Source organism: Rissa tridactyla, chromosome 4 (genome assembly GCF_028500815.1).
Source record: "Rissa tridactyla isolate bRisTri1 chromosome 4, bRisTri1.patW.cur.20221130, whole genome shotgun sequence".
Taxonomy (NCBI): domain Eukaryota; kingdom Metazoa; phylum Chordata; class Aves; order Charadriiformes; family Laridae; genus Rissa; species Rissa tridactyla.
In genome coordinates, this window is record NC_071469.1 from 89,310,701 (window position 1) to 89,335,573 (window position 24,873).

The following is a 24,873-nucleotide window of genomic DNA, read 5'->3' on the forward strand; positions in this document are numbered from 1 at the left end:
CATTCAGTCTATCTGTGTTGAACACTGTGGAAAGAGCGCTGGTGAAATGACCGTTGGCTTTCCAAGTTCCTCTTACCGTTGAGTCCTGATCATTAATAGAAGCCTGGGGATTCCCTAAAGGTTTGGTTTTCACTTTTGTGTTCACTTCGCCTTCTTTGTCTTCATTTTCCTTGGAAGCGGTCTTGAACAACAGCCCGAGCTCTAAGGGTTTCTAGTTTTAGAGTGGTTCAAACTCCTAACCTAGATCCAGATGCAAGTTGTCTTGATCGCTTCTCCTCTACAATATCTAACAGTACGTGTAGGCAGTGCTTGGTCCCACACTTGGAACCTGGTCACTTTGCTAATTTTATTTTTTAAATGCTTTTTGTGTATTGCTGCTGTCAAGCTAAACAAGTCTTTCCTCTGCTGGTTTTGGTTTTGCCTTTTATAGCATTCTTTGTTTGTTTTCTCCTCCAGTATTTGTGGTCCACTTGTGCATCTACCTCTGCTTGGTGCTGTTGTCCTCATTAACAGTTTCTGTCACCCAGTTTATGTAAAGGCTCCAGTCGGTTGCACAATCTATCTACGCATAGTATTTTCTAATTATTTGTAGTGGTCTTACAATCTGTAGCTACTGACATCCCAAAATTAGGAGAATAATTAACAGTTCTCAACAGTTCCCATTTAGGGCTTTAGCATTTGCTCTTACTTTAGACTTTAGTGCATTTTTGGTTCAAGTCACGTAACGGTCAGACCAGGGACTAAATCAGATTGATGTTTTGCCTGTTTGAGAGTAGTACTTCATCTGCCTAGAATTTTTGGATTTAATAAGTTTAAATAACAGTATCTTAGTTTGCATAGCTCCTATATACTCAATCTGCATATGTGGTTTGGTTTTTTTAAGTAATGTATGTGTAACTTGCAATATTATTATTGCTATTGCTTAGTATGCATGCTCAAGACTACAAGAACTTTCAATTTTACTTATTCTTTAAAGGGCTTTGATGCTAGCATTTGAAATTAAGTTGGTTTTTTTTGTTCCCCTTTAAAATAAAAGAAAAAAGGTTCAATTTGAAACCAAATCTTTCAAAGAAATCTGGTCGCTTTTTAAAGCATTTTGTCTGGACCATGATAAGAAATATCTAAGCATATTTGCTTAATACCTTTTTAATTATGTTTAAAATGTTCTTCAGGCTTTTTGTGGCGAATTATTTTTGACCTTTGTATTATATTAAAATATAGTATAAAGTTATGTTATAATGCACACATAGACATAAAATACTTTGTAAATAACAGAAAAAAGAAAAGGAAGTTATGCTTTTTGTTTCCATTTGTAACAAATTCATATTCTGGTATGTCAACGTTCTTCATGAAAAGGAAAGTTTGTTTTTGACTTGGTGGTCAGCCAAGATTATTTATGATAGATTTATTATGCTTTGCTGCTTAGAGATCTACCGGAGGAGCAATTGATTCTCATCAATAAATAAAAAATTAATATGTAATACATATATAAAAGATCATTATTCCATTTAATTCAGAGAATTCAGTCGGAATTTATGTCACGGAGACATCAGTATCTTGAGATTTAACACGGTTTTTGTAACCATGCGGCTTTTTTACTTCTAGTATTCTTGCCGTTATCAGTGAACTGAACCAATGTCAGGAAGTTAAATTCTTTCTGTGGTGTGGATTTTGAATGCTTACCTGAAAAGGAGTTGAGGAGTGAAATTTGTTGAATGATGCTTTAATTTGCAAGAAGTATGTGGGTTTTAGCTAGTGAAGAACCTCGCCTTTTTTTTTTTTTAACATAGATTTACAGGCTATCCTGTAATTTTCACTGATGGTGTAAAACGTTTTGAATTGTAAGTAAAAATTGCCCATTGGCAGCAATGAGATAGAGTTGGAAAAGCCAAAGGGCATCTCTACCCACTCAAATATTTCAAACTTATGTCACCTTGTTAAGGCATGCATATTTACGTCACTGTAGATGCTTTTATATTTTTTGATACCGAGCCTTTTGACCTTTGGGAGTGTTGAACTATTCCTCCGTTGGCTACGAACCTGGCTTCACGCTGAGAATTTCTGGCAGCCGTGCTTAATACGGACAAAAATGGGTGATCGCTGGGAGTGATTATTGCAACATTTATGCCCGTTGCTGCAAACAGTCTGTGCAGGTATCTGCATGTCTGTGTGTGTGTTATGCTTTTCACTCTTTTTTTTAATATCGCTGAAAGAGCTAAGAAGTTATTTGAATTGCTTTCGGGCCAGCTGAGGAACAGGACAAGAAGGGAAACTAGAGTATGGAAAAAAACCCACCCCTCCTAGTAAAATGTCAACCCGTCTTCTTGCTCTGCGCCCGATGATTAATCGCAAAGGCAAATGTCCGACAGACGTTAAATATCTGACCAAAACGTGGTTGAAATCAGGGAGATTTTTTCACAGTCTTTGGGTTGGACACTGTTTCACGTGAGGTTAATGTTTTGTAAGGTTTTGGTTCAGTGTTTTACATTTGCAGCAAGGTCTTCATGTCACTGCTTTCTGTGAAAATAAACTGCTTGTAATGTAAAGCTGTAGCTTTGAGCAGAGATTCCCCCACTTTGAGGCTGGGGCTGAAGTTAGCCGGGGTCATAAAGTTCAGAAGAATACCATGAGTGCCACCTTACTGGTTTTAGGGCACACGTGGGTGATTTGCTTAGTTTCGGCTGGGTGATCTGAAGCACTGGTAGAAACTAATGATTCTGTTTGTAACTTTTATTTATTGCAGGCTGCAAACAGTTACCTGAGGGATCAGTGGTTCCATTCTTTGCAGTGGAAGGTAAGTTCTGCACTTCATTGTCTTCTTTGTCTGCCTCTAAGAATACTTTTTAGCATTCCCTATTCCTTCACTGTAAAAGCCCTCAATGGGTAAAGTATTTTTCTTACAGAAACCCTAAATCAGAACATGTATGCAGTTTCAACTTGTTCATATTGTGACTGAAGTGGGTAAATTAACTTGTTACGTAGGCCAGCTTTATCAGCATGTGTGACTGGCTTCGAAAAGTAGATAGCCAGTAAATTCACATTTAAACAGTAGAGAGATTGGATGGTTTCGGTTTTGCACGATGAGACTACAGCCTAATCATATGCTCTGGACTCTTGGGCTATTTGGGTTTTTTATTTGTTTGTTTCTTTCTTTTTCTGAGAAACTAGGGAGAAAAGCTGTCTTTTAGAGCTGCTTATTTTAAGTAGCACCAATCTGTTATGCATCAGCCTGTGTCTATGCTTTAGGATGATTTGGATTTAAAGGCAGTTTCCATTTCAGAGGTCTCAAGCCCTTTCTCATTTTCAGTGGGCCCTGAGTAGGGGAAGCGGATCACAGCGACAACATTGTCTCTCAAAAGCAGCACATTCCTCATCAAAAACTGTAGCTGCTGACCTTTGGATGGAATCTGTACGGATCTTTGCAGCTGGAAACAAGTTTTGGCCAGATGCTGAATATGGTTGTCCTCTCTTGTCTTGCGGTGGGAAATACAAGCGGTAGCTTTTCAGCTCAGGACTTGTTTTCGGCAGGGTTTCAGTGAAGTCAGCCAGGTTGGCTGTGGAGCTAATCAAGATTTCAGCCTGCTGACAGCAACCACATGTGAAAATATAAGGAAGTCCCTCCCACCAAACTGGTTTTTTTGTAGGTGTGTTTGATAGTTGCAAAATAGCCGTGTGGCAAAACGACAGTGTTGGTGTGCTTTGTGTGGCCATCAGCATCTGGCAGAACCGTATTCTGAGCAGATACAGGTTCTTATCAGTAGGAGCCAAGTGTTGAGATCTCCTTTTCCAGACCACTGGCATATTCTCCAGCCTGTTATCCTGATTGCCTAAATAAGCGTGGGACAGTAGTGCTGATAGCAGAAGGCTAAGCTGTGGTGTGGCACTTTATTTTGGCCTCTTGACAGTATCATTAACACAATGCCTAGCCAGTCTTGCTTTCTTTGCTGCTCCTGAGGATAAAAAAGAGCTTAAAGCCTGCAGCGGCTTTAAGCCACTCTCTCCATGTGGCTGTTATTTTCCCTCCTTCTTTGGCAGGCAAGGATGATCAGAGAAAGTGTGGACAGAAATGATGATGGAATTTCTTTTACTTCTTTTCCCCCAACCAGGATGGCTGTGGTACTAATGTGCTGGTGGCATATGCCCACTTTGCTCCTGCAGTGAGGGCAAAATCAGGGTCGGAGGTGCAACTCTGAAAAAGAAGTAAGCAGTGGTAAAGATGCAGCCTGGCCCCACCACCACCCACCCCATCAATTAAATTTTATATATATATATATATATATATATATATATATATATAAAAAGCCTAGACAGAGTAACCTGGCTTGCTCACATGCCTTTGGTCGTGGAGAGGGAGCTTTGCTCTGTGGGAGTTGTTTTTAAAGGAGTATTTCTTAAACTTTCCAATGCTTCTGACCAAGCCTCTCATTTTGGGAAACTCTGAGTAATTTAACTTGTTGCAAAGTAGAATTTATTTTTGCTTCCTTGCTTCCCTCCCCACCCCCATTAAGTTTGTTTTTGAAAAACAAGTGAAACATTATCTTGATTTGAAAGACCTTCCCTTTACCAAGAATAGCAAGTAGCTTTTTCCCATAAGAACAGTGACAGGGTTTAGTCACTGCCCAGGTACTTTACAATAACAAATTCCTCTTTGCTAAAATGGAGATAGTTTTGATGGGGTTTGTTGCTTAATAGTTCAGAGGAAGAACACCTGGTAACTTTCTGCTCTTTACTTTGGTTGATATTTGGCAGGTTTAAGTGAGATCACAACAGAACTAAGAGACAAGATGAGCGGTGTGTCCAGGAGAGCGTAGGAGTGCAGTTATGTGGTCTACCTTGGTGAAGTTTATCACTTCACTAGCACCGTAGCCTAAGACTTTAAGAGCCAGGTGCCAAGGTTCATCTCACTCCATAATTTGTATGGTTTGATGATTAAGCAGGTAGTGAGGGAACCCACAGAAAAACAGGAAGCCTATTCTTCTGGAATGGGTCATTTACACAAAGAACCAGCTGGCAGCGAGATCGCCGCAGCTGTATTATAATTGGGTGGTTGTGCTGATGAATGATATATTTGTCCAGTGGTCTTACAAATAATAGGTCAAAACATTTCTGTGGGCATGTAGAACACAGATGCAAACTGGTGCAGATAGCTGAAGCAGTTATTTGGGGGAAAACATTCAACAGAGATGAGCTTCCTATTGTTTGTACTTGTGTGGTGGGAAGCATTTAGGGGGGTCCGGCCGAACCCAGAGCGCCACTGTACTAGGCACTAGATGTGGGTGGAGCAGAAGACCTTCACTTCCCCTGCCCTGCCCAAACAAGGCTGGAGGAACCCCTTTTACAGATGGCAAACCGATATTCTGAGCGTTTCCAGCAGTGGGGGTTGCCCCCTTTGATCTTAGAACAGGAATACTTATATTACAGTTGTGGGAGCAGCTCCACATTCTGTCGGTGTCCTTCTGGCTCCTTTTTCCTGTGCTTCGAGCCTTGGGGATCAGATGCTGCATGTGGTCTGAGCTACCTGGAAAATGGCTGGGTCCAGTGAATAGCTGTGGTGTTAAATGTTTGGGGAAGCTCTTTAGGATCAGGCATGTACTGGTTATTCTTTGGTCTTGTATGAGGGTGCTAAGGTCTGTGAGGCCTTTTATGTGGTGCAGTTTTGAGGATTAATACGCTGTGGGAATTCAATTTGCCAGCCAGCACCCTGGAAATAACTTTTGTTCTGGAGACAAACATTGAAATACAAATCAAGAATAATTTCTTTCTGCAGCGCAGAGAATAATAAAAGAGATGCTATAGATAAATAGAAAGAAAAGAAAAAGCAACACATAATTATCCCATGTTTTAGATCCAGCTCCAAGAGGTTTTATGTGTCATCCAACTAACTAGCTGTCAAGATGCTTACATAGCTTTTTAGATGCGACTTCCTCCTTGAATACAGTGCGTATGGAAGAGAGCATGGATGTAGGCATAGACTGTTCCTTATGTAGACATTTTCTCTTTGGGTTTTCCATTTCAAACTCTCCCACTAAAGGCTGGATACCCTCCCACTAAGGTTACTTATAATTCCTCATTTAATCTGCATATCAGCGTGTATCACAACTCCTAAAGGATTATTGGCCACCTCAGCCTATTTTTAGAAATCCTGATTTCCTTCGGGTTATAGCTAAGCCAAACTGTCTTTGTCCAGAGAATAAACAGAACATGTTAACAACTGTCCAGATCCTCAAACATAAACAAATCATTAATCCATTGTGTAAGAAACGTTCCTTTCAACCAGGGAGGTTGGATTGAAACCACGATATGTAATCTTTGGTATTTGGAAGCCGATAAGTCATAACGGTGTATCAATAAAGATAACAACACTTTCTGTGAGTATACAAGAGAATAACACATGCAGTTCATTGCCCTTTCTGGACCTGGGCTAGATACAGCGGTAACCAACCCCTCCTGCAGGGGGTGAATGCAGCTAAGCTTGCCTTTGAGGGGTGCTGTGACTAGTCATTTTGGGATTCACACAAATAAGGAAATATGTACCCTTGGCATTTTCCCAGACGGGATCCATCTACTGTGTTGCTTGTTTATATCTTGCCATCTTTGGGCTGAGGACTTTCTGTGTGCCTAGCACGTAGCGGTACCATGCTCTGTAGAAAACGCTGAACCCCACTACACCACATGCTTAAAGTGTCAGTCATTAAAAGACCCGCTTGACTAATTTGATACCATGTTGAACTTGAATTAAAAAAGACATAAATGAGGTCTTCTCCTGCGGTCTTTAGTCTTCTCTTGTCACACGGAGTACAGGTATTAGATTTACATTTGTTGGGGGGAGTACAGCTGAAGGTTACACAGGGCAGGTTGCATTTTTAGCATGCTCAACAGTAAACTCTGAACACCGCCCTCATTGTGGGCTGTGGGTTGCTTGTGTTTTCTAGTTAGCTGAAACATGCAGCAATGAAACATGTCAGTTGACGGCCTTTGGGGGAATGTCCTGAATTGACACAATACAGAAAGAACAGACCTAAGTCTGCAGTAGAGCGTGAAACATGACTCAGGCGGAGCTTTGTGCACCTCTGACCTGGATCTTCTAGAAAGGCTTGTCTATACCGTGTCTTTCCTACTGATGCTATTAACTAGACCTCAGCTGTCCCCTAATGAGTAGTACTGTTTGGTTATGGGTCTTACCCATCTGTTATAGCATGGACAGTGCAAATGTGTTAATTGTAGAATTGTTTAGGCTGGAAGGGACCTTTGAACATCATCTGGTCCTCTCCTCACCCACACTCCCCTTTTCCTCACTCAGTGCAGGCTATACTCTGAAGTTGTACGGGGCTGCCGAGAGCCTGTACGGCCGAGCTGTGAAGCCCAGACCAGGCAGAGCATTCGCGTGTGGTCTCACCAGTGCTGAGCGGAGGGGAGCCGTCACCTCCCCCAGCCTGCTGTCGGTGCTCCTGCGGCCCAGTGTGCGTACGCACCCCTGACTTGCATCACCTTTGTTTTAAAATTCGTTTTCTATGCAGACACCATGTTTTGATTCCCATGAATTGGGAAACTGGAACAACGCTGTCATTTGGGATTTGAAAACATTTTGCATTGAATGTTAAAACAAGAGATGTTGGCCTTCGTTCAAAAACTTTAATTTTGGATTAATACTTCCCTGGTTCTCGTCGGGAATATTGTATCAGTGTCTTCAGGAAATAGATACTTCCATGCGCAAGCAGCCCTATTAATTGCAAAGGGATTCACTGTCATATAATGTCATGCTTGATCTGAGTGACAATACGCTTTCTGGTCTTTACTGTGTCCAGGTCTATGAATTGCTTGTTCATTAGTAACGAATATTTTTTTATACAATAGCTGTGGGTGAGTATCAGTTTTTGTATCTAACGGCAAAAGTTCAGAGGGAGTTATTTTTCTGTGCTTCAAAACTGCAAAAAATTAAGTTGAGAGAAACTGTTCTCAAAAGTGTGGTAAAACCTTCCTTGTGTAAAGCACCTTTACGGTTTTGTCACCATGGTAATGATTAAAAATAGTGCTGATACAGGAGTGGGGTTTATATAGAATTTAAATGATGACATTAAAGAAATTTATAGCCTTAAATCTCGGTAAATCATGCCTTAAAACTATGAGATTGGGAAAAAATCACATTGTTTGTGGTTAAAAAGGCCCATGTCTGTCATTTGTATTTAATCACCTGATTTATGATCTGAGAGGGGAAGCTTTGATACCCTGTGACAATTCAATAGCCCTGTGCTGTACTGCATTATTCAAAGACCTCATCAGTTCTTTGGAGTGGTGGTTCCTGGACGTCAGACCCTGTCTTGGGTGCTTACACAGCACGTGCAAGTGTAATTGTCCTAGCTGTTTCTTTACTTTCTTTAGCTGAAAACCTGAGGTATTTTCACAGAACATAGAAGTTCCCATTTTCTGTTATTTTCAGGTGAAACAATAAATAATTATCATACAGTTAGGCCAAGGATGGCTTTTTTTTCTTTATATTTTTTCCTTTTGCTTTTGTGTTTGTATATGAGTCAATAATACGTTGGTGGGAGCCTAAGCTGTGGAATTAAGTTTTGCCTTTTGAAGCCTGAGGGCTTTGAAAGCATTGTGGGCTTTGACAACACACGAGTTTTGGAGGAGCAAGTTTCTTGCTTTGATGGATAAAAGGCAGGCAGGCGACAGGTTTTTGGTTGGTGGTTTTACTCTTCCCGTGGAATGCATGGGTACCAGTTGTGGGAGAAAATGAACCGGTTTTTAGGATAGCCAGAGCCTCTGCCGAGGAGGACTCTGAGCATCCTGATGGAGTTTCAGACTGGACTTAAGACTCCGTAGGGAACACATGCAGGGTCCAAGTGGTGCGTTAATGGATTTGTGTTGCCAAGAAGAGAAGCTGGTACCAGTTAAAGCTTTCTGGTGAACATAGTGGGACTAAAAATATATATTGCCTTTTTTCAGTTCCTGATGCCCCCTCTCATTTGGTTGATGTGTGCTGCCAAGATTTGTTCTTCTTTTGTATTTGAAAGGTGACATGAAGTGCGGCGGTGTCTGCCTGTGTGAGGCTGTGTAGTGACATCCCCTTGCTCTTTATGTGGTGATTGATAATACTGCCAAGTCTATAGTCTAAACAACCTCATTGCAAATTCAGGAGCTACATCATGGAAATCTCATCATACTTACAGAATTCTATTTCCATAATGTTTATTTTTTGTAGTTAAGTATTCTCCTCTACAATTTTTTTTTTTTTTTTTTTTTTTTTTTGCTTAAGACATCCTCATGCGCACGTGAAGTCCATTGACTCCCTCATTTTCCCCATGTGAGTTTGGCAGTCTTAAGCTATCTGTTATCAGGAGTCACTTGAAAAATCTTGGCCTTGTTTTCTGTTTCTGAGATGTCATTTTACTAGAGGTAACTTGTGCTGTCACAGCAGAAAGGCATTGATCTCACTTTGGGAAGTGGAAATTAATAGATGAAAAACAGACAAGATGTTGACAGAACTGGATCTAGACAGAAAGTTTTTTCTTTTATTTTTTTTATGAATCATTTGTGATGTTTTAAGAACTGGAGCAGGTAGAGTGGTTAGGTTTTTTACTGCTTTTCATTAGGAAAATACCTTACTCTTTCTGGGGGCCATTGGAGCGGGTTATTCCCATAAGCTACATCTGCAGCGGCAGCTGATCGCTGTCTGTGCTGTGCCTTGGCTTAACATGAATCAGTTTAGATCTGGGAGCTGTGTGTCTGTGTCAGCACAGCACTTTGTCCAACCAAAAGAGGCTCTCGGCAACACGCTGAGATGCCAGCCTGGATCCGAGCTGCTGCTCTGAGCTGCTCTGCACTCATCCAGCCGTACGCACGCATGGTTTGTATACCCGTAGCTACCTCCTGCATTGCCAAAACAGGCTTTTTTAAGGAGACAGAACTCAAGCCAATTAATGGCCTAGTGGTGAAATCTGAGTAGAAACTAGATAGTTATTTTATATCTTGCTTTAGCTAAGTCAGGACCAGCTCTAAATTTTCCCCTCTAGACTTGGATGCTATCCTATTCAAACTAATATTAGGTCTGAAGATAGAGGGGTGTCAAAAACAGCTGAATAAACAGGTCGGCTTGTTATTGTGTACTTAGGTCTCGGCTCTGAAGAGGAGAAAATATAATTGCTGGAGTATGTTGCTTCTGAGGAATGCTGAGCTGCTGGCCAAGAGGGATCCTCGGTTTTTGTCCTGGTGAATTGCTCCTCCACGTTATTCCAGGGCTGACCTTATGACTAATTCTTTGCAATTCAGAACTTCCAGGTCATGGTGACCACTAGTTTAACCAAATTACAACTTCTCCTCTATAGCTGTCATAATATAGAGCTGCACCAAAACTAGTCTCTCCTTCAAATTCCTAGCTGCAGAAAAAACTGTTTTTAGGAGGTCTCTTATGAAGACAGGACAAGACTCTCTTTCCCAGGAGTGTAATTATCCTCCTCGCACGATGCATGGGGTGTGAAAGCCTGACTCTGGGAGTTGACGCATGCTAAGTGCCTTGTTAAGCTGCTGTCTTGGGGCCCAATTCTGCATTATGGATGTTACGAGGACTCTCCATGTCAGAAGACCTACATGAGCCTGAAGGAGCAAAGGGGATGTAGGTGTTGTTTTAAATGTCTCTTTCCTTTCTTGCACAGCTTTGTTGTTAGGTTTATTTCTTCCAATATAAGTAGTGTGTTGAGTGCATCGTAGTATACATAATGTGTTAGAGTAAAACGGCTGCTGATATCCACAAAACCCCCTGAAACGGTGTGTTGCCAGTGTCACAGCCTGCATCATCTGCCCTAGCTCTTGCTAGAAGTCACATGTTGAGCTTGTCTGTCACACCTCTTTGTCTTTTTTCCCAGAACAGTGATTGTTTCAAAATTAGAAAAAAGTATCAGAAAACAATGCTAGTAAAAGTATGCCCTTCATTCCCCTGTCCCTGTCTTCACTTAGAAGCCATTGCATCACAGCTATTTACCCCATAGCCCAGTCTCCAGTGCTCTTTACTGTAGTATTTAAGATGAGAATACTAGATTAGGCTGTGTGACCAGAGGCAAGATCCATCAAAGACAACGGGGTTGTTGTGAGTGACTTACCTGCGTCAGACCATTTCTGAACACCAGGCGGGCAGTGGTTTTGGTAGCACCCCAGCGATCTCTCATCCTCTGTGATGAAGCTGGCCTTGGGGTCAGGATCAGAAAACTGAACGCTGGTGAGACTTTATTCAGTCTTGCGTGTCACACAGCCTTTGTACAAAGGAGAAAGAAAACAGGCAAATTGCAGAGATTCAGTGGCATTTTGGTAGGCTAAAGAGTTGCAGGAGGTTTGGGGTTTTGTGCTGATGTGGCGTGATAAAATGCGATATAAAAACATGGAACAAAGTGATGGGACTGATTCAGATGCAAATGCTGCTCTGAGATCTGGCATCTCCCTGTGAGAAACTGGAAAATTCAGAGCTCCAAAGCCCAGCGATCTGAAGACAGAAATACCCTGCTTTTCTGAAGTCCCTTTTAAGATGCTTGCAAGCATCACATCAGTATCCAGTGTCTGTGCTCTCTCTAACGCTCTGCAGCAACTTTCTGACACAAACATGTTCCTCGAGCCATGCACATGTCTCCTGCTGACGACATTGATGATGCAGGTGCACAAGAGAGAGAAGCCAATTTCAAAGCCATTTATGGTCTTGAAGTGCTAGAAACTCAGCAAAATAATACATTTGCCAAGGAGGAGAAAGTGAAACAGGTGGGTAAACATCCATTTGGAGGGTTTTGCTGACTGGTGAGAGGGGAGGGGGGGCAGGAAAAGCCGAGGGTGCCCGCTGCTAGCAATGGAGAGTAATAGGGAAAAGGGATGACGTGGCATTTTAATCCAGTTTGCATATCTGTGAAGAAATAATTCCTTCGTGTGCTACTCACTGCTGCCTAAGCTTTCTGGCATTTCCCAGAAAATGGAAGGGGGATGGATTATCTTTCAGAGATTATCTTTTGTTAGCAGTTACTACAATGTGTAGCATTACTAGCTGCTTAATCCCAATTGGAGGTGGTTTCTCAGGTGGCAAGTTCTTCCGATCAGAGTTCTTACGTGCCTGAAATTACTGGCATATGTTTTGCAGCCTTTCAGATGAGGTGGCATCCTGTTTTCCTGGTGATGACCAGCTTCTCGTGCCGGAGTGGAAACTGAAGGTTGTAGTGTCAGAGCTGGGGGGGTTCCGCACAGCAGGTACGCTGCCTGGCTATTCTCCACGGTGGCCTTGCGCACAGCTTTTTCTTTGGCAGACCTGGTCAAAGTGCAGTGACGATAAGATTGTGCATGTTCTTTTTTTTCCTACACACTATCTGTTCTCTGCAGTGGCGAAGTCGTGTATTCCCACCGCAGGCTGAGAGCTGGTGGATGTCAAGGGCTAGGCTCCACAGACACAGGCATCATGTGGGGAATATAAAGTGCCTGAATGTAAAGGTATTAGGAATCTGGATCAGTTCAGCTTGGTGTCAGAGGCATTCTGTAATGCAGTCAGTAATGGTAGGTCTCTGCACGGAGAAGCACGCAGCAAGGACCGCACATAGGTGGCAGTTAGTGTCACAGTGCTTTGTGTCTTCTGCTTTCTGTATGATGCACGCTAAATGCCACAGTCATACAGTGTCTGCTATAGTTTATTTATTTAACACTACTCCCCCCTCCCTGCCCATAACTGCAGTGCAGTTAGTCCACTGAAGGTTTTGGAAAGTGTGGAGTGTATATGGTACACATATTCCTGTTTTTCATCTAGTAGTCTGCTCTTTTTTTTTTTTTTTTTTCTTTAAATGGAACATGATTTTGCTGACTCCAGCTCATACTGCATAATCTCAAATACAGGAGCACGTCAGACTTGAACCCCTCTGGAAACTGTGGGTTGTGCCAGAACACCGAGATCACGATGTCCAGACAGTGTCCGTGTTGAACATTTGCTGTTCTGGAGAAAAGGGCCAAAAATGCTGCAGCAGGCAGCAGTGAGGTCCTGCAAGAGGAGGAGGTAGTTATGCCTAAACATGTTTGAAACCTTCCCTCTGATGATGCGTCAGAGGCTGTTAAAGTGCTGTAGATCAAGCAGGGTGTCTGGCTCCTGCCCTAATTGTGTGGGTCCAGCAACCTCTATGTGATGGTTTTTCTCACTCATTCTGCATAAGAGTTTAAAGCAACTCAGGAGGGTTTGTAAACCGTCCCCCCCCCCCGAGCCTGCAGTTAGGGCAGATCTTTCCTGTACATTTGGGACAACTGCGTTGTTCAACTGTGTTGAGGTTGTTGACGTTTTTCCTGCTGCCCAATATCGGGAAGAAAAGGTATTTTGTGACTTTCGCTTAAAAAAAACCAGAACAAAACACCCAAGTGCCCATGGACAACATATTTTAAAATATTTATTCTTCTGGGGAGATGTTACGTGGGATTTGCAACCCAAGATCGCAGCTGTGTCTCTACCAATGCTTTTTGCGAGTAGGGAGTGGCTTGTGCTTCTGCTAGAAACGTAACTGCAGTCATAGTGAAATTCCGCATAGCCAAAGCAACATTAAAAACAAACCCCAGCTTGGCTCCGACACGAAAAATACGGAACAGCAGTTGCTGTGTGCAGGATGAAAGCTGATGTTTTGCCAACCTGAAGTGTAAAGCTGGTGCTGGAACTGTGGCCTGAAGAATGGGAGTGTTTGCCAAAAGGAAATGGAAGCAGGGATGGAGGGTTTCAGGGAATGCATCAAAGTCGGCCGTGCCAAAAAATGTCTCCCCTGTGGACAGGTCTGATTACGAGAGTAACCGCATTAGCCCATGCAAAGTGCAGCTGGAGCCACAGTTGGCCTTTTGCGTTCTCTAGCTGGGGAAATGGCATCTCGAATGCACGGCGAAGGGAGAGCTGGGTTTGGATCGGCCAGCTGTGCTCCTACATCTTTGTGACTGAAGGGCTGTGTGCAGGGATTTGAGAGAAAGGCAAGACATTAAGCAAAAACAAAGCCCAGTTTCTCTGCTTGGTAGTGGGAAGGTCTACCAAAGACAACTTCTCCCCTCCCTCCTTAGGGGGCTAGAAGGAAGGGACCATTTTTGAGTTGCTTTCAGTTTTTGGAGCCACACATACTCTATTTGCATGCAGGTTTGTCTTCAGTGGGGCCCGTAAATTTAAATCTGCTTGCCCAGTGTTTTTGAGTTGTTTTTTTTTTTTTTTTTTTTTCCCTTGGATAAAATATCCTTCCCTTATTGTCCTCTTATCCCCCCGTGTTGCTGAAGGATATCTGCAGTAGTCTTGTGCACATTGGAGAGCAGAAGCCCAGAAGGATGGTCAGCTAGGTGACAGCTGTGGCAAAGGAGGCAGAGATACGTGTATGTAGATATATAATAAGCCTCGGGAGCAAGGTCCTCATGGCATTAATGTTGCAGCTGCCCAGTGTTGTGCTGGGAGGTGAGTGAGAAGGCTGCCCTGTGAGCCCCCTGGTCCCACTTCCACTTTGCACTTCTCTTGACCCAAACAGAAATGTGTTTCGTCCTTATTTTGTCCTTTTAAAATTCTGTTTATTTCAGCATTCTTTTACTTTGCAGTGGTACTGTCCCAGCGGTATCTGATCAAAGGACAAACTGCGCCGGTGGGAAGTATCTGTGCGGTTGTTCCAGGTTGTGCGTTAGTAACAGCAGAACCCACGTCACCGCTGCTGAACCTATTGAACTCTGTCAGCTTTGAAACGGCCTGATCTGAGTGTTTGGGGGTTCTTGCCTGGGTCAGCTGAGGTCTGGAGCAAGATGGTAGACACTGGTGGGGGGGAAAAAATAGGTGAACGAATGTAGACTGAAAAAAGGGGTGGGGGAAGATGTTGTGATGAGGAAGCAGAGCAACAGGTTATCGACATTCAACTTGCTTGCCATGGCCTCAGTGCATGTTGGTGGTGCTTTTACTTAGGGGTGCCCTGATCTAGCAATTGGCCTGGAGGCCTGAGGATTGGAAGACCTCAGTTCTGCTCGGGTCCTAACTTGTCATATGACCTCAAGGAAATCACTTCGGTTTTCTTGCTGTTTTTCCTTCTTGCCTGTAATCATCAAGACCGTGAGCTGCTCAGGGCAGAGACTGTCGCTTGATATGTTTACTGACGGCATAGATGCATGGGTGCCAATCTCAGTGCAATGAACAATGGCGATTTCGTCCAGGTCATTTTTATATGAATTGGCAAAAAATGAAGTGTTACATAGACCTTAACTCAGTGAGAACCAGGAAGTGTCTAGCTTATAACATTTCCCTCCAGTTCTTTGGCCTGTGGCAAGTGAGCCTCAACCAAGGCAATGTCATTCAGAGAGGCAATCGAAGCAGGCAAGTTGATGCACTTCTGCATTTAGCACTGGGTAGAATGAAAAGTGCAGAAAATACCTTGACCTGAAAACATGTTAGAGTGCAAAAGTTTGCTGCTGCTGTTTTGCAGCTATTTTAGAGAGCAGCACATTAGCCTTTTTGTGCAAAACCTTCAGAAGGTCGCGAAGAGTTTGATGACTGTAGCATGAGCAGTCTGAAGGCCCTGATTTGGAAGAGTATCTATAATCTCGCCCCAGCCCTTTGCCTGGAATAGGACTTTTTATAGACTTATTTTTTTCAGGTAAGTTGCTTTTTTTTCCTTCATATTGGTAAATGTTGCAAGTGGGGACTTAGTTCAGAAGGCTTTCAGTGGATCCACCTAATGATTTAAGCCCATCTCTGGCTATTGGGGGAACTTCTGTTAGCAACAAGTTGTTATTTTTCAGAATACAGTGAAGTAAGTGATGCCTGCTAATGTTAAAAGCAGAATATAGATCTAGCTGAGTTCTGAGGATGCCATGTTTTCATGGAGGTAACAAGTTAATAGACAAAATGCCAGTAGGTGGTGCTCAAGAATACATGGTACAGCTCCTGGGCTTTGTCGGACAAGCCAAACAAGAGTGCTGAACGTTGCAAGCAACTCTTCCTTTTTCTTGTTACCCAGTGTTTTAACAAAACGTTCTGCTGTGGTGGAGAAAACCATTCTGGTGTCTGCTCTCTGTGGGTTTTTTTCCCCCTCTGTGCGTTTGCGTCTAGCAAGAGGCACCCCCGTTTTACACAAGTGCCGTCAACATTAAACTGTAACACTAGCTTGGCTCAGCCATGCCCGCAATGAGCTGGGGAGGACCTCTGTGCGGGAGGTTGACCTTTTCCCTTTTGCTGGAACTGCCCTCGTTGCTCAGCAAGAAATAAACAATTGCTGGCACACGCAACCCTCAAACTCAGTGTATGTTCCTGCAGTAGCTCTAGCTTCTCCAGTAAAGAAGCGAATAGTTGCGTGTTGTTGCGTGGTAAGGGGCTGAAAAGCAGAGCGCTAGAATTTGGCAGGCTGTTCTGGGTTAAAGTTGGCAATGAATTTTTTCAATGTGATGAAGATGGTGTTTGCTGATGGGCAGACAGGTTCCCAAGAGTACAGAATGTTTCCTGGCCGCCAGGAGCAAAGCAGGGATGAAATTTGGTCATCAAGAAGGTGAACTTCGTCTTGTCCTTTTTGGATCAGGTGCACTGGCTGCTTTAAGATGTTTCTAACATGAGAGGTCTTGCTAAGGCTGAAAAAGGCAGTTGTTCCATGCCTTCAGATTTCATCCATTGTTCTTAGATGTCAACTACATCAGTATTGTCATTCTTGTCCAAGGAAGTGGTGTATAAGCAAGGGCTGCAGGATGAGATCATTATGGGATACAAAAACATATGATGTTACTTAAAAAAGCTGAAGTTTCCCAGACTCTCCCGAACTTTCTGTTCACAGCAGTATTCAGGAGCTTTTGAGCATGGACGGCAACATTCACTGGTTACAGGTGGGGTGTTTTTTTCACATTTGCTTGCTTACTAACACTGGAAAAGTAATTTTTCACATGTGGACTTCAATTCCTCCTCCTCTAAAATAGGACTGAGACTTAGGTCTTTGGGTTTCTGCAAGACTTAATTAATTAGAGTGATTTGAGAATGAAGGATGCCCTGTCAGTGTCACTTACTCCCCGTGCTGATGGCTACTTATTAAATTCAGTGGTTATGCTTTTAAAGTCAGCATAGCAAGATTTTGGAATGACACTAGCTGTGTTCTGGCTGGTCAGTAACTAGGAGGATCAAATTCCAAGTTGGCACGTGTTATTTTCACTCGCATAAATTGTACCAGGAGCTGCTGCTTTTAGTGAAATCCCAGTGAAACTGGATTTCCCACCCCCGTATTTTTCTTGTACGTGCTATTAATGATGAATGTGGTGTGAGTATTTTCAGAAACCAAAGGCATCTTTTACACCTATATCCAGGGGGAACGAACTCATCACACACATTGACATGCCTGTTTGCCAGTATGGGTCTTCACCAGGCAGCTTTGCTTTTAAGCTTGTGAGTGGTTGTTTCTCCTTGCTCCGGAGTCAGCGCAGGTAGAATAGAGCAGATGGCTCGGTGTTGGCTAAGTGCTTGCTGATACACAGCAAATTGCTTCTGTAACCGACTGATAGGTTTCAAGCTTTAATTGAGGCTTTCAGCAAGGCGCTCAACAGTGAAAAGCATTCTGCTGAGAAAAACAGCAGCGTAACCATGGGCAAAGGTTCAGGATAGCAGAGTTCAACCCTCTTGGGGATGGCTCCTCTAGTTATTTATTTATTTTCTGCTGCTTTCCCACCATCATTCAAGACTTCTGTAATGTCGCCTGCAGATTACGGCTCAGTCTATCAGTGCAGCACAACCCTTTGTGCTGACATGTGAAGCAGGGACTGATAAGTTTGGATTTTCTGTTTGCGGGCGGGCTCAGCGTGTCTGCAGAGGTAGCTGTCCCCGATGCTCCCTTTGAGTCACTGTCTGCCTGGTCCGAGCAGCAGCTTTTGGAGGTCTCCCTCGCGCAGCAGGAAGTACAGCTCCTGCTGTCTTTTCTCTTATGTACGTCAGCATCGTCAGAATTTTATTTTTTAACGGTCATCTCTAAAAGGCAAAGGAAACCTCCCTTGCTTCTCCCTCCCCCCAGGAGAGAGTGGATTTGACAGCGGAAGAAAGATATTCGTGGTAGGGTTGTCTGAGCAGCGTCCTGTTGGGCAAGAGGGTTTCCTTCAGCAGCTGTCCCTTAGGCTGAAGGAGCTCTTTCCAAAATCACGTCCTAGCTTGCCCAAGTAAGGGGCAGCCCACAGCAGGCAGGGATGCAATAACCCCGTGGTCTGGCTTTCGTGCTCCCCCACCCCTCCTTACTTTCTATCCAACTTTGAATTCTGCTTTGAATTTGATTTCTTCATAGTACAGGACCAAGGAATAAATTTCAGCATGGAAAATGTATCTGCTGAGCTAGATTTGTTTAGTGTCCTCAATTAGTCAGAAAGGAGTTGCTTCAAGTTACAAAGCTGGCTGGTTGACTTTGAAGTTTAGATTTTATTTGGTGCTGGAGTGGGTCTAACAAAAAGACCCTAAAAAAAAAAAAAGGCACTACATGAATAAGAGAAACTAAACTCCATGATTCAAGTTTCTCAAAGAGTCAAGAAATCTGTGATGATGGTAGAAGTAGTGCTGGTATCTTAAAACACTGGTGGACCCTCTCTGCCCCAAGGAGCTCAGAAGTACAAAGATTTTTGCTCACTTTGGAAATCTGAAACACGTTTGATAGTGTCCGCAGCATGTGTTTTTATGTTTCTTTAGCTTTTCAGTGGCTTAAAATACACTGAAAGTGTCAACTACTGCCAGCGTGCTTTTGTACTTCCATGAATTTAATTAAAAAGATAATTGGATTGCTTTATCAGCCTTTACATGTTAGCCCGGTGCCACCCTCTTCTCCCCCCCTCTAACAACGTTGACAAACGCAAGGCATCTGAAAGCTGTATTTTTCTATATTGTTCTCTTCTCCCGTGTTTCAGATAGGGCACAGAAGTGACTATTTCTGTTGAGCATTAGATCTGCTGCCGTGTTGGGAAGGAAGTGGCTGATAAGCAGAGAGACGGCCTGTTCAGATGGTTCCCGCAGGGGCTGTCCTGTGCCAGCGGAGGGGGAAATGCCGCGTAGCGGCAAAGCTCCAAAACAAAACAAAATAAAGCACACCGACCCTTTGCAAAGTCCTTTGCCTTTATTACACTGATGATGTATAGCGCAAAACGTGCAGCTGAATCTGCAAGCTGCGTGACATGGGCACTTCTTGTGATTTCCCTGAAAATGCTGCCAAGGGATGCAAGATCCATTTTTAGTGCAAAGCACTGATGTTTTCATGTAAACAGAGAAGTGCCCAGCCTGTGTCCTTTAATAAACCTGAGGATGTATCCAGACTTCTTGACATCCCTTTGACCAGAGGACCAGATTCGCACAGAGAGAGGAGCGGAAGGGCATGTGAACTAAACAAAATGCTGCGGTCCTGGTGGTTGCTCTCCGCCAGCCAGCGGAGCTCCTTCCTGGCCGGCTCCGTGGCCGTGCGGTGCCTCTGGCGCTGCCTCCAGCCCTGCCTGCTTTGGCAAGCCTCTCCTCGTTCTACTGCGCGCTTCGTGTCCTCGTCAGGAGTGGCGTTTTAACGCTCGTCATCATTTCCTTGAACTTCTAGAGTTTCATTAAGCTACCCCTGGGAATTTGGGAGGGTGGGTTTTCTTTAAAGAATACTATTTATAATACAAAGCAGCTTCTGTTCCGGTCATTTGTGGCAACATGGCTGACGAGGAGGTAAGAGTTGTCTTTTGCTTATCTAGCTGGTCTGTGGATGGGGCAGTTGGTGAAGTAGCTTGGGCACGGCCAGAAGAAATGCAGGGGCATGCAGAGGAGTGGGGCAGATGGGGGTAGGCAGTCAGGAATGTCTTTCTTGAGAGTGGAAATTCTGTTGTGTGGAAGACTTTACAAGTGAGTTTCTGGTACAACTGGAGGGTGACAGGATGACTTTGCAGGATCCTTCAAGATCAAAAAAAAAGCCTATGCATCTACTGGAATTTTTCACTTTGATGAAATTTATTTTAATTCATTCTGAATGTGAATTCACCAATTAGCAATGTAGAATGAAATATCTGTAGAATGGTGTTTTGATGGCTCTCTCCCCCTTTCTTAATGACTAACTCCCTTTAAAAAGGACGTACAGCTTTGGAAGCAGTGCAATAGCAGGTATCTGTTATTAGCCTGGGAAATAAGGTGTTTGCAAAAGGAGATGATGGAAACAAAGATGCTTTGGAGTTTACAAAATTATTCTCAAATGAAAAAAGGGAGTCACAGTTTTTCATTGCTTCCACAGAAGAAATTGGTTTAGACATACACGGTTTTCTTTTCCATTTACACATTTTAAGTAGAGCTTTTCATCAGACAGAAAAGGCAAAACTCAAAATACAAAGCAGATCACTTGACAGTTGCATGTAGGAAGCAGATATCCAGGCAATTTATTCAAGAGGTTTATGGTCGTGTCAGTGTGACCCTTTCATTTTTCTTGCAGAAAAAGATTTACAAGTACAAGAAGGTGCTCAGTAACCCCAGCCGCTGGGAGGTGGTGTTGAAGGAGATCAGGACGCTGGTGGACATGGCGCTGACATCTCCGCTTCAGGATGACTCTATTCACCAAGCACCACTGGAGATTGTCTCAAAACTGCTCTCAGAGGTATGACCTCGGCAGTGCTCCTGCAAGACACTGTCACATTTAGACAGGAGGCAAACAGTTAAAAGTCTTTGGGTGGGTTTTATTTTAACTTGGGCTGTCAAAATTCTGTCTTTGAGTCTGCTCGTGACTTCTGCTGACTTGAGTGGAATTTGTACTTGCTGGGGAGAATTTGACCTGTGTTGGGTAGATTTCTAGAAACAAAACAAAACACACTTCTAGTGAGGCTTTTTGTTGTTGGTGGTGGTTATTTATGGCAAATTTATTAGGGGTCTGATTCATGTCTTATTTCAAGTCAGTGATAAAACGCCCCTTGACTTCTCTTCCATTGGCTTTGTTTCCATGACCGATAATTCTTGTAGCAATTTGCATATACCAATAAATTCATTGTGCAGCTATTTTATTTTTACCAGTGCTGTCAAAGAAAAGTGTTTTCCTTTTTCAGAGGTATCTGTCCACCTTTTATAGCATCTATTTAAAATAGTTAACTTTTCATGGACAGGGAATATAGTGCCAAGCAGGTTTTTCATGTCTTAGTTCTGATGTGCAAAGATTTGTGATAAGCAAAAACGTTGCTAGCTGTTTTTCTTGCAGTAAGCAAAGGTCTAGCAACTCACAACTTTGTAACCTCTGAATGGATCATAGGATCATGGAGTGGTTTGAGTTGGAAGGGACCTTAAAGATCATCTAGTTCCAACCCCACTGCCATGGGCAGGGACACCTCCCACCAGACCAGGTTGTTCAAAGCCCCATCCAGCCTGGCCTTGAATACCTCCACAGACAGGGCATCGACAGCTTCTCAGGGCAGGCTGTTTCAGTGTCTCACCACTCTGAGTACAGAATTTCTTCCTAATATTTAATCTCAATCTACCTGCTTTCAGTTTAAAACCATTACCCCTCGTCCTATTGCTACACCCCCTGATAAAGAGTCCCTCCTCATCTTTCCTGTAGGCCCCCTTTAAGACCTGGAAAGCTGCTATTAAGTCTCCCTGGAGCCTTCTCTTCTCCAGGCTGTCTGTCAGTCTGTCTTCATAGGAGATGTGCTTCATCCCTCTGATCATCTTTGTGGCCCTCCTCTGAACTCGCTCCAACAGGTCCATGTCCTTCTTAAGTTGGGAGCCCCAGAGCTGGACACAGTACTCCAGGTGGGGTCTCACAAGAGCAGGGCAGAGGAGCAGAATCACCTCCCTTGACCTGCTGTCCCCGCTGCTTTTGATGCAGCCGAGGCTGGCTTTCCGGGCTGCGAGTCCACGTTGCTGGGTCATGTTTAGCTTCTCATCAACCAACACCCCCATGTCCCTCTCCTCAGGTCTGCTCTCGATCCATTCTCTGCCCAGCCTGTATTTGTGCTTGGGATTGCCCCGACCCACATGCCACGTGCAGGACCTTGCACTTGCCCAGGTCCACTTCTCAAGCCTCTCCAGGTCCCTCTGGACGGCATCCCTTCCCCCCAGCGTATTGACCGCTCCACACAGCTTGGTGTCGTCAGCAAACTTGCTAAGGGTGCACTCAATCCCACTGTCCATGTCGCTGACAAAGATGTTAAACAGCATTGGTCCCAGTACTGACCCCTGAGGAACACCACACGCCACTGGTTTCCACTTGGACATCGAGCCATTGAGTGCAACCATCCAGGCAATTCCTTATCCACTGAGTGTGCCATCCGTCAAATCCATGTCTGTCCGCTGTCGTGCAGGACAGTGTCAAATGCTTTGCCCAAGTCCAGGTAGATGATGTCAGTTGCTCTTCCCTTGTCCACCAACACTGTAACCCCATCATAGAAGACCACCAAATTTGTCAGACGCGATTTGCCTTTAGTAAAGCCCTGTTGGCTGTCACTGATCACCTCCTTGTTTTCCATGTGCCTTAGCACAGTTACCAGGCACACAGGTGAGACTGACTGGCCTGTAGTTCCCCGGGTCTTCCTTTTTTCCTTTTTAAAAATGGGGGTTATGTTTCCCCTTTTCTAGTTGATGGGAACTTCACCGGACTGCCATGACTTCTCAAATATGATGGATAGTGGCTTGGCAACTTCATCCACCAGTTCCCTCAGGACCCACGGATGTATCTCATCAGGTCCCATGGATTTGTGCACCTTCAGATGGTCTCAGACCTGATCTTCTCCTACAGTGGGTGGTTCCTCATTCTCCCAGTCCCTGCCTTTGCCTTCTGTGACTTGGGCGGCGTGGCTAGAGCACTTGCTGGTGAAGACCAAGGCAAAAAATTGTTGAGTATCTCAGCCATCTCCATATCCTGGGTAATCAGGTCTGCAGTTTCCTTCTGGAGAGGGTCCACGTTTTCCCTAGTCTTCCTTTTACCACTGGTGTACCTGTAGAAGCTTTTCTTGTTGCCCTTGACATCCCTGGCCAGATTTAACTCTATCTGGGTTTAGCTTTCCTAGCCTGATCCCTGACCGCTCAGAAAACTTGATCATGCTGCTGAGAAAGCCGAAAGCAAATCCTTTTGCATAGGTGGTAGCATAGGTGACTTGCAATAAATTTATTGCCTTTTACTGGTTCCATGTTTGAAGAAGGAATTTTAGGAAAACTGCAGCAGTTAGTTTGCTACCAACAAACGTTATACAGCACCACAACAATCTTTTTATTAATTTTTGTAGAAACATAAAGCCTGTCTTAAGAAACCATTTTAAAGAAATGTATCACTAGCTTTAATTTTCCAACTGATTGGGACCTACTCTGGCATCCTGGTGTTTGTGTGTTCAGCTTTTATGACTGGGGTGGCTTCAGTCTGAATGTGCTGAGGGAGAAATGGAAGCTTGCACAACCCCTCATAGCAGATAGTCTACCGCCTTATTTAAGAGAATGATTTTATTTTGGTGAATTTTATTCTGAAAAGAAGCTATTGCAGTCTTGAGCCTTTCTGCTTCTGTCTGGTGGTAGCTAAGAGGACTGTATGCTGATGTGCCAACTCAGAGTACTCTTTGCTCATTCGTTTCTTCTATTCAACTCTTTCAGAACAACAACTTAACCACTCAAGACCACGAGAGCATTATTGTGGTGAGTATCTTTCTGGCAAAATCTGCATTGTTTGATAACACTTCTGTTAATGCTTGCCTCTGCCCCAGTGAAGTTGGGCAAGTATGAAAGCATTCCCACCAATGCTGGTGAACTTAAGTAGGACCAAACTCATTTGTTCTATTGGTTTTTGGTATGGTTTTGTCATTCCTCTTTTCTTGTTTCACAGATGAGTAACAGTTAAGTTTCCACATCAACTTACCTGAAGCAGTACAGCTTGTTGAGGGTTAATCATCTCCCAAACGGCTTTCTTACTAGGCTGCACAGTGCAATGTTCATATCTATATATGTACTTTAAATAGTCAAACCCCATCATTTCCAGATGTATCCTATAAAACGCTTAGGCTTAGTTTCCTGAGGGGCTAATGCTGCCATGTACAGAATGTCTCCATTGCTGATGGTATGTGAGCTAGAGATTGTTTTTGTAAGTGTGGGTATGTGTATGTGTCACTGCAGTTTAACCCCCTGCTTACTTGATTTCTAAAACTACCCTCTTCAACTTTTTTCTTTTCTGTCAGTCACCTTTATTTAGACATAGAAGTAAGTGAATCAAATGGCAGCGCTCTTCTTTGTGCAAGAAAATATAAAATCTCAACAATTTATCAGAGAAGTGGAACTTGGTTCCCCATCACTGTAACTTAATTTCAGTCACTGGCAATTTGCAGGAGATTTTCCCATTAATCTAATCTAGAACCTCCCCACCACCTGATCGTATCACATCTCCATGACTCTTTCTGCAAAGTGACAAGGTGGCATGTAGCTGCCAGTAGGTGTGAATTGTGTTTAACTGCTGCTTAAGATACAATTTTAGCTGGAATCAGTCACTGAGATAAGTTTCTGAAGTGGCATTTACTTTTCTTTGAGGTATGCTATAGCGTTCTTTTTACTCTAGTGCCAAGGGTAATTCAGGCCCCCAGTTACAACTGGTTGCTTTGGGGGAAGGATTTTTTAATAAAAGGTGGCCGTGCTGTGAGCGGAGAAGTTGGATGGTGTGGCCTCCAAAGGTCCTTTCAGCCTACGTTATGCATCAGTTCCGGGTGATGGCTTGTTCAGTTCAAGTCCTGCCCTTCTGTAGGTTGTGCCCGAACTGTTGAGGAGATGGCAGTTTCTGGGCATTCAGAGCTTGCTGCCGTTACGCAGCTAACCTGTGCTATTCTTAGGAAGTGTTGCTAATACTGTGTGTTTACGTGGTATCTTAAAAGTACACAGTGATTTGCCGTGCAAATGGAACCAGGTTGCCTTCTCTGGATGGTGCTGGAACAGATCAATACAACAACTGA

At 43.6% G+C, this 24,873-nt stretch overlaps 1 protein-coding gene across 1 annotated transcript in view; it reads left to right on the top strand.

The window, feature by feature from the left end:
* The window catches only part of CMIP (c-Maf inducing protein), a 139,098-nt gene that overhangs the window by 80,220 nt on the left and 34,005 nt on the right, over positions 1-24,873 (top strand). The window contains exons 3-5 of the mRNA XM_054198054.1: positions 2,744-2,794; positions 20,400-20,561; positions 23,534-23,575. Of these exons, the coding sequence (XP_054054029.1) occupies positions 2,744-2,794; positions 20,400-20,561; positions 23,534-23,575 (255 nt within the window). The remainder of the gene's footprint in view (positions 1-2,743; positions 2,795-20,399; positions 20,562-23,533; positions 23,576-24,873) is intronic.